This window comes from Mus caroli, unplaced genomic scaffold, assembly GCF_978045245.1.
Source record: "Mus caroli unplaced genomic scaffold, Mus_caroli_1 scaffold_3, whole genome shotgun sequence".
In the NCBI taxonomy this organism is placed as follows: Eukaryota; Metazoa; Chordata; class Mammalia; order Rodentia; family Muridae; genus Mus; species Mus caroli.
The window spans coordinates 84,563,415-84,573,620 of NW_028227258.1; the positions used below are offsets into that span (position 1 = coordinate 84,563,415).

Here is a 10,206-nt window from a genome sequence, read left to right on the forward strand (position 1 = left end):
AATAAATACTACTTATTAGTAATCTTTCTTAATTTTTGTGAATGTAGATTTTTGTAGATGTCTATCTATTGATTAAGACAAAACATAAATTCTCTAGTGGTGAGTTTTTGTTATGAGGAATGTCCTCTATAGTTTCAGGTATTTGAACAACATAAATATTTCTAATGGTTTAATGCAAGGGTTGCACTAAGGATTGGTAAAAGATGTATATCTCAACAATGGTCTGTATTGTTTCTAGGAGCTTAAAAAAGAGTATTGCACGCCTTTAATCCCAGCACTCGGGAGGCAGAGGCAGGCGGATTTCTGAGTTCGAGGCCAGCCTGGTCTACAAAGTGAGTTCCAGGACAGCCAGGGCTATACAGAGAAACCCTGTCTCGAAAAACCAAAAAAAAAAAAAAAAAAAAAAAAAAAAGAGCAACATTAAACACATCTTTTTTTTCAGGTGAAAAAATTTTATTTCCTTAATTGTTTTATTCTATTTGTTTATATTTCAAATGATATCCCTATTTCTGGTTACCCATTCAACCCCATTCCCCCTCTTCCTCCTCCTCTTTGCCTCTATAAGGGTGCTCCTCCATCCACTCAGCCAGTCCTGCTTTACCCCTCTAGAATTACTGTTGGGGCAGCAAGCCTCCCTCCTCTTCCACTGTCAGATAAGGCCATCCTCTGCTACATATGCATCTGGAGTCCTGGCTCCCTCCATTTATTGTGTTTGGTTGGTGGTTTAGTCCCTGGAAGATCTGGGTGGCCCAGTTAGTTGATATTGTTGCAATCCTCTTCAATTTGTTCAGTCCTCCCCTAGCTGTTCCATTGGCCTTCCTGGGCTCAGTCCTATGGTTGGCTGTGAGTATCTGCATCTGTATTGGTCAGATGCTAGAAGAACCTCTCAGGGAGCAGCCATAACAGATTTGTGTCAGCAAGCAATTTTTGGCATCAGCAATAGTATGGGGGTTTGGTGCCTGCAGATGGCATGGGATCGTAGTTGGTCTAGTTAAGGTTTTTTTTCCCAATCTGTAGGTTGCTGTTTTGTCCTATTGACAGTGTCCTGTGCCGTACAGAATCTTTACAATTTTACGAGGTTCCATTTGTCAATTATTTATCTTAGAGCATGAACCACTGGTTCAGAAAACATATTTTTTAAATGCTTCTGAAAATTAAAGTTTGTATTGCTCAGTCCTCTGATACTCTAAACATAATTTAGGCAGAAAGATGGTTGAATTTTCTCAGGTTACAGTGATGGTATTCTTGGCTACACCCCATGGCAAGAATATAGCATCTTGGAAGAGTCTACAGGAACAAGTTTCAGTATCACAGAAAGAGAATGTAAGAGTGAGATGGGGACAGGCTTATCCATCCATTGAGAGCAGCTTTCTTAAGGGACTGTACATTAATCTTCTAAATAAAGCTCAAATCACCTTCTGAAACTGGCTCTTTGAGCCCAAATTCAGTACCTCATTCTATGGAGGGAAATGATGAAATCATATCTAATCCTTAACAGGCATTCTGTACTCTATCAATTCCAACTTATAAACCCTGTGTCATAGTTAAACTTTATGTTCCCAAATTAATGTGTATAACTAGAATATATATATATATATATATATATATATATATATATATATATATATATATATATATATATATATACAGAAATGGCTCTTTGCTTTCTTTTCCATAAGTTCTTGGGTGTTTTATCTTAAATTTCCACTTTGTTGAGCCCATTGAGGGTTTTATTTAAAACCATTAGTCTCTCTTACTCTTTGAGCTAAGGTCTTCCAGTTTTCAAACCCAGAGCTCCTGAAAGGGCTAGTCCCCAAACTCCTGTCTTCATACTTTCTGAGGTTGGAAATATAACAGTGTGAAGGTTCCCAAATGATTTAAACCCTGGTTCAGAAAAACAAATCCCTTATGTTTGGCCATACACAAGCGCTGTCGTCAGTGAGCCAATTCTTTAGGTTTATCATTTAATGAATGGTTGAAATTGAATATATTTCTATGTTTTCATAGAAAGGAGATTTTGTCTGATTAAGAGACTACTATAACTAGAAGGTTGCTTTCTCTTCTCTTCTCCTCTTCTCTTCTCTTCTCTTCTCTTCTCTTCTCTTCTCTTCTCTTCTCTTCTCTTCTCGTCTCGTCTCGTCTCGTCTCGTCTCGTCTCGTCTCGTCTCGTCTCTTCTCTTCTCTTCTCTTCTCTTCTCTTCTCTTCTCTTCTCTTCTCTTCTCTTCTCTTCTCTCCTCTCCTCTCCTCTCCTCCCTTCTCTTTTCCCCTCCCCTCCCCTCCCCTCCCCTCCTCTCCTCTTCTCTTTCTTTTTCTCTCTCACTTTCAATGTGTGTGTGTGTGTTTGTGTGTGTGTGTGTATGTGTGTGTGTGTTTCATTTTGTGGTATAGGAATGAATCATAGAGCCTCACTAAATCTAGGTAAGTGTTTTAACACCACATTACTCTGTTTCTACATTGTCTTTGAGTATCACTACATATTTAACCTTCTTTTATGTGTTGGCATATGTTTCTATATGTGGGTATATGAATATTGAATGTATATGTTTCACATGCTTGTGAATGCCAAGAGACTCCTTCATTTATCATTCTTTAGACTCTGTCAACCTCATTTTTATAATTCTTTCTATGCATGTGTATATAGCAGGATAGGGGTGGTAGTAATGGGTGTGTAGCATGATTACACATAACAGTGGAGGGCCAAGAAGGTGGCATACATGCTGAATCTGGGGTTACAGTTGGTTGTAAGTTGTACAGTGTGGATGCTAGGAATCATATTGGGATATATTAGAAGACCATAATTTATGTTTTTAAAAATAATTCTATTTGTGTGGTTTGTGTGTATGTGTGTGTGTGTTCAAGTATACATAGTGCTTGAAGAGTTCAGAGAATATTGCCTCTCCTAGAGCTGGAGTTACAGGCAGCTGAGCCAACTGAAGTGTATGTTTTTGGGATAAGATCTAGGATTTCAGGATATGCAGCAAATATTTATCACCCACTGTAGTCCTTCCATAACGAAGTCACCAAATTTCTTTTTCTGTTGTTAGTGGACAAAGAATTTATTGGACTTATACTTCCATATTGTAGTCCATCATTGAGAGGAGTCAGGACAGGAACTCAAACAGGGCAGGTACTTGGAAGTAAGAATTGATGCAGAGGCCATGGAAGAATGTTGCTTACTGGCTTGCTCATCATGGTCTGCTCAATAGAATTTCTGACAGAACTCAAAAATAACAGCTCATGGCTGACAACACCCACAATTGGCTGGATCTTCTCCCATCAATCACTAATGAAGAAAATACCCTACATTACAGTTTTATATTTTTATTTTTTCAGTTGACTTTCTTTTATTTCAGATAACTCTAGCTTGGGTCAATTGACATAAAAGTATACTTGCATAATTGATACCTTCTCAACTTGAAACAGAAACATGACTTTTAAGCCATAATTTTTCCTTTATTGTTCTTCCCCAAATTAAACATTAAGAATACATTGCAATATAAACATGACAAAATTTAAAAATCCCACAGTCTTCATAAATTTAAAAATCCCACAGTCTTCATAAATTAAATTCATTGTCTTTAAAATAGCCAATTTCTTCTAATTTGAAGAGTTCAAAATTCAAAATCTCTCAATCATGGACTCATGTAAAAGTCAAAAAGAAACAAAATACTTTATCACTTCAAGAGGGAATAACCAGGGCACAGTTAAATATAAACATAGAAAACAAACTCCATCAGAATAAACAACTCAGTGAGTGTCCAATGTCTGGTATTTTTTCATGATCTAGTCTCCTCCAAAAAGCTTGTGTCACTTCAGTGGCTGTACCCTCTGCAGCACACACTGCCTGTCTTTTAGGCTCCTCCTGGATTCTCTCCTTTGCTGCTGCTCTTAGTAGTTAGCCATTGCTATTGACACCTTTCAAATCCCAGGTTCTGCTGACCCAACTGGCTGCATTTTCACCAACAGACTTTCATGGCCTCTCTTCAGGTCCTCCAATTCTGTCACACAGGGCCAAGCCTCAGTTGTTCTCTATGATTCCTTTACACATTCAAAACCGGTTCCATCTGGTAATCTCTTAAGGTTTTCAGCTTTCCTTCCAGTACCACTTTTGCCATGTTTGGTCAACACATTTTTTTTTAATACACATACTTTTTAAAATCAATCAGCAAAGAAAACAAGAAAAAACAACCAACCAACCTACCAAAACCACAGTAAACAGCAGCAAAAGAAAGGTCAAACAGCCCCGACTTGAGAAGGCCTTATCTAACCTTGGCATTGCTCCATTCTTAGGTAAAACACTGAACATTTACAGCTGTAGAGTGAGCCCCATTTTTTTCTGAGTCATCTTCCCCTCAAATGAAGGGGCTATCTTTTCTTTTTATTACATATTTTCTTTATTTGCATTTCAAATGTTATCCCATTTCCTAGTTTCCTTTTGGAAAATCCCCTGTCCCCTCCCCTGTATACTGAATCACAGGAAACACTTCCCAGTAGATTTTACAACAATCATGCTGATCTTGTTTTAATCCCCAAACAGGTCAGGTTTTTGCAGAGACAATATTTTTCTCTCTAACAACTGACAGTAAGGCCTATACCCACATAATTCATTGAACATGGAAAAGTCAAGCTACTGCTTATACAAAACCTTCCATGTTCTAGATTCCATTACATGGAAAGTTACTTTGCTAGCTACCCATAAAAAAGGTAAACATCAACCCAAACACAAAGCCTGTGATCTATATTAAGTCCTGCCTGCAAAATATTTCTAAGGCAACAGTGGCACAAAGTTTGTGGGAGTAACCAACCAATATCCAATTTGACTGGGAGCACACTTCATGAGATTAATTCCATGTCAGATACTGCTTAGGTGAGCAAGAAACAGAGTCTGGATAGCCCAGAAACCTATGGTAAAACCAAATAGTACCGGTTTTAAAAAGATAATATAATAATAATAATAATAAATCCTCCTAATTATATTCTGCTATACTCATAGATGGATACCTTATTCATCTATCATTAGAGAGGCTCTCTTCTGCAGCAGATAAAAGCAAAAACAAATATCCACAACAACACATTAAACAAAGAGTGCATACATCCCTAAATAAGGTATCTCTATCAAGTTCCTCTCATTGGAACTCAAGTTACCCTGTGGACAAGAAGGTAAAAGGACTGGATGAAGAATAGGGCAAAGCATATGCCAGAGAAAAATGTCTTCTAAAACAACTGGGCAACACTCATAAGATCATGCAGAGACTAAAAGAGCACACATAAGGCCTACACAGGTCTGCACTAGGTTGTTTGAATATATACTATATACATATAGCTTGTAGTTTAGTAATTTTATTGAACTCCTGACCATGTAAATAAAGGGATCTCTGATTGTTTTGCCTTCTGTTAGGGCTCTTTTACTTTTCTCTTGACTTGTTTTGTTCATCCTTGATATGATAGTTTTCATTTTATCTTATTATATTTTATTTTGTTATTTTTATCTCCTATTTGCCTATTCTTTTCTTATAGACATAAAAAGACTAAATCTGTATGAAAGAGGGAGTGAGGAACAACTGGAAAAAATAGAAGGAAGAGTAACTCTATTTAGATAAAAAAGAATAAAAATATTTTAAAAGAATAAAGTAAATTATATATATATATATATATATATATATATATATATATAGAGAGAGAGAGAGAGAGAGAGAGAGAGAGAGAGACAGACAGACAGACAGACAGACAGACAGACAGACAGACAGAGACAGAGAGAGGCAGAGAGACAGAGAGACAGAAATAGAGACAGAGACAGAGGCAAAGGCAGAGGCAGAGGCAGAGGCAGACGCAGAAACAGACAGAGAGGGAATGGTTTCATATGGACAAGGTTCTGAAATTCTGGCTACTTGGGATTTACAAGGTCAAGTCTTTCAATGACACAAGTTACAGGACTTTAGAACTATGGCTTTCTCTTGGGTACAGAAAGATCCTCTCTCTAAAACCTACTCAATCTTCTGGCTCTCAGAAGGCTTTTAGACCTTTAACATTCGTAATAAAAGTAGGAGAAACAAACAAACAAACAACAACAACAAAAAACAAAACAAAACAAAATCCATAACAAACATGGTGCTGATGAGCCACTGGAAGATCTTAAAACCTGACCAGTACTTCACTACAGTGGGGAAACAGCCAGAGAGGTAGCAGTGACTTCTAATGCAGATTACACTTAAGACAAAGGTAGTTTCCAGAAGTAAGAATCACCCTATTCATGCCCTTAAGGTAACATTCAGAGGCACCTGCAGGTGCTGATGAATAATTAGCTATGATTAAGAAGAGAGAAGCATAAAACTTTCTTGATACCTGAACAATTTCCCCATCCCCTGAATACTAACTTTGTATATACATTTAAAAAAAAAATGGATTTTCTGATACTGAGACATCCCAGAAGATTCAGTGCACACAAAGCAGTTGGAAGGAATCACACTCCTCAGCCCCTCGCCCCAAAACACCAGAGCCCAGTGGACAAGAAATAAGAGAGGGAATCTCAGGTATAGAAGATATCTTAGAAGAGATTGACACCACTATCAAAGAAATTTCAAAATGAAAAAAAAAAACGACAAAAAAACAAAAACAAAAACAAAAACAAAACAAAACAAAACAAAATCCTAATCCAAAGCATCCAGGAGATTCAGGACACAATGAAAAGACCAAATCTAAGAATATTTGGAATATTCAACAAATGTTGCTGGCACAACTGGCGGATATCATGTAGAAGAATGCGAATTGATCCATTCCTATCTCCTTGTACCAAGGTCAAATCTAAGTGGATTAAGGAACTCCACATAAAACCAGAGACACTGAAACTTATAGAGGAGAAAGTAGGGAAACGCCTAGAAGATATGGGTACAGGGGAAAAATTCCTGAATAGAACAGCAAAGGCTTGTGCTGTAAGATCGAGAATCAATAAATGGGACCTCATAAAGTTGCAAAGCTTCTGCAAGGCAAAAGACACCTTCAATAAGAAAAAAAGACCACCAACAGATTGGGAAAGGATCTTTACCTATCCTAAATCAGATAGGGGACTAATATCCAAAATATATAAAGAACTCAAGAAGGTGGACTCCAGAAAATCAAATAACCCCGTTAAAAAATGGGGGTCAGAACTGAACAAAGAATTCTCACCTGAGGAATACCAAATGGCAGAGAAGCACCTGAAAAAATGTTCAACATCCTTAATCATCAGGGAAATGCAACTCAAAACAACTTTGAGATTCCACCTCACACCAGTCAGAATGGCTAAGATCAAAAATTCAGGTGACAGCAGATGCTGGCGAGGATGTGGAGAAAGAGGAACACTCCTTCATTATTGGTGGGATTGCAAGCTGGTACAACCACTCTGGAAATCAGTTTGGTGGTTCCTCAGAAAATTGGACATAATACTACCAGAGGATCCAGCAATACCTCTCCTGGGCATATATCCAGAAGATGTTCCAACAGGTAAGAAGGACACATGCTCCACTATGTTCATAGCAGCCTTATTTATAATAGCCAGAAGCTGGAAAGAACCCAGATGTCCCTCAACAGAGGAATGGATACAGAAAATGTGGTACATTTACACAATGGAGTACTACTCATCTATTAAAAGGAATGAATTTATGAAATTCCTAGGCAAATGGATGGATCTGGAGGGCATCATCCTGAGTGAGGTAACATATTCACAAAGGAACTCACACAATATGTACTCACTGATAAGTGGATATTAGCCCAAAAACTTAGGATACCCAAGATATAAGATACAATTTGTTAAACACATGAAACTCAAGAAGAACAAAGACCAAAGTGTGGACACTGTGCCCCTTCTTGGAATTGGGAACAAAACACCCATGGAAAGAGTTACAGAGATAAAGTTTGGAGCTGTGAAGAAAGGATGGACCATCTAAAGACTGCCATATCCAGGGATCCATCCCATAATCAGCTTCCAAACGCTGACACCATTGCATATACTAGCAAGATTTTGCAGAAAGGACCCAGATATAGCTGTCTCTTGTGAGACAATGCCGGGGCCTAGCAAACACTGAAGTGGATGCTCACAGTAAGCTATTGGATGGATCACAGGGCCCCCAATGGAGGAGCTAGAGAAAGTACCCAAGAAGCTAAAGGGAAGTGCAACCCCATAGGTGGAACATTATTATGAACTAACCAGTACCCCAGAGCTCTTGACTCTAGCTGCATTTGTATCAAAAGATGGCCTAGTCGGCCATCACTGGAATGAGAGTCCCATTGGACTTGCCAACTTTATATGACCCAGTACAGGGGAATGTCAGGGTCAAGGGGTGGGGTGGGTGGGTGGGGGACTTGGGGGGTGAGTGTATTGGGGACTTTTTGGATAGCATTGGAAATGTAATTGAGGAAAATACATAAAAAAAAAAAAGAATATTTGGAATAAAGGACAACAGAGATTCCCAGCTCAAAGGACCTGAAAAATGTCTTCAACAAAATCATAGGAGAAAACTTCCTCAACCTAAAGAAAGAGATGGTCATAAAGGTACAAGAAACCTATAGAGCACCAAATAAATGGAACCCGAAACGAAAATCCTCTTGTTCCAAAGTAATAAAAACACTGAACACACAGATCAAAGAAAGAATATTAAAAGCTGCAAGGGAAGGGCCACGTAACATACAAAGGTAGACCTATCAGAATTACACAGACCTCTCAACTGAGACTATGAAAGCCAAAAGAGCCTGGTCAGAGGGTTTAGAGACTCAAAAAGATCATAAATACCAGCCCGGGCTACTATACTCAGCAACATAGATGTAGAAAACAAAATATTCCAGAATAAAACTGGATTCTTTGCTCTTTTTCTATGACAGCTCCAGAAATCCCATCTCTGAGCATTTCCACCCCACAGTGACCGGGGAGAGTATGTACGGGGATTTTGAGGAAGCCTTTGACCATCTTCAGAACAGGCTGATCGCCACCAAGAACCCTGAAGAAATCCGTGGTGGGGGTCTCCTTAAGTACAGCAACCTTCTTGTGCGGGACTTCAGGCCTGCCGACCGGGAGGAGATCAAGACCCTCGAGCGTTACATGTGCTCCAGATTTTTCATCAACTTCCCGGACATCCTGGAACAGCAGAGGAAGCTGGAGACCTACCTTCAGAACCACTTCTCAGAAGAGGAGAGAAGCAAGTACCACTACCTCATGATTCTCCGCATGGTCGTGAACGAGAGCACCATGTGCCTCATGGGGCACGAGCGCAGGCAGACCCTGAACCTCATCTCTCTCCTGGCCTTGCGTGTGCTGGCAGAACAAAACATCATCCCCAGTGCCACCAACGTCACCTGTTACTACCAGCCAGCTCCTTATGTCAGTGACGGCAACTTCAACAACTATTACATTGTGTACCCTCCAATTACCTACAGCCAGCCTTATCCAACATGGCTGCCCTGTAACTAACCTGAGGGTTTCCACAGTGGAAACTCGGTTTGGGCAGGGGCTCTCAGGTAGGAGAGCCTCTTTCTAGATGTAGGTGTTTGGCTTTCGAAGGGGAACTCAGCTCCGACTCTGTTTTTCTTTTTGTACCCATTGCAATAGGTCCATAGACTATTGTGAGCCAACCCTAAAAGGACCCATAGTTGAGTGCCACTCAGGGAGATGCAATAGGAGGCGTGACTTCTCACCATCTTTCTAAGATAGTCACTAACATGTCACTCCCCAGACATTAGCACATGGGATCTGAGCTCGGCACAGTCTCTGAGATTGGGGGAGTCGGACAGCGTATGAAAAGTATTCCAGGCGCTCTCCTCAGCTGAGTCCTCGATAGATTCTGCAGGCTCTCTCATTCAGGATTCTCAGCAGTCATGTGAGAGATGCACTGATAGTCTCTCACTGGGTCTCTTCTAGTCAGCTCCCCAAACTGATAAACCTTGAGGGTGCTCTTTGTGACTGAATTTTCACTCACGGGACTAAGTTGTGTCTGCCTAGTCCCCATCGGCAGAGCTGAGAATTTCATTCATCAATAAACCAAAGTCAATAGCTGGAGACTTGAGATCTGGTTGGAAGTGGATTATGGTATATGCTGTGCTTTATCAAGGAATTATGAGATATTGTGGAGAAAAATAAATGACCTTTTTCTTGAAATGTAACTTGAAAACAAAATAAAATGTGGGATATAACGTTAAAGTAGAATTGTGGTGGAGGGGCGGTGATTGTCGACAGGAAA

General features: G+C 39.5%; 1 protein-coding gene across 1 annotated transcript; it reads left to right on the top strand.

Moving 5' to 3' along the window:
* The first annotated feature begins 6,106 nt into the window (after window positions 1-6,106).
* LOC147005614 (terminal nucleotidyltransferase 5C-like) lies at window positions 6,107-9,440 on the top strand. The gene is made up of 2 exons (XM_085836066.1): window positions 6,107-6,180; window positions 8,819-9,440. The coding sequence occupies exons 1-2, from the start codon at window positions 6,107-6,109 to the stop codon at window positions 9,438-9,440; spliced, it is 696 nt and encodes a 231-aa protein (XP_085692192.1).
* The last annotated feature ends 766 nt before the right edge of the window (window positions 9,441-10,206 follow it).

Excerpts from the sequence above, each read along its gene's own strand:
- LOC147005614 (XM_085836066.1), top strand. The coding sequence starts at position 6,107 with ATGGTGCTGATGAGCCACTGGAAGATCTTAAAACCTGACCAGTACTTC. Across the intron at positions 6,181-8,818 it reads GTGGGGAAACAGCCAGAGAG|AATAAAACTGGATTCTTTGC; the intron begins GTAGCAGTGACT and ends AAAATATTCCAG.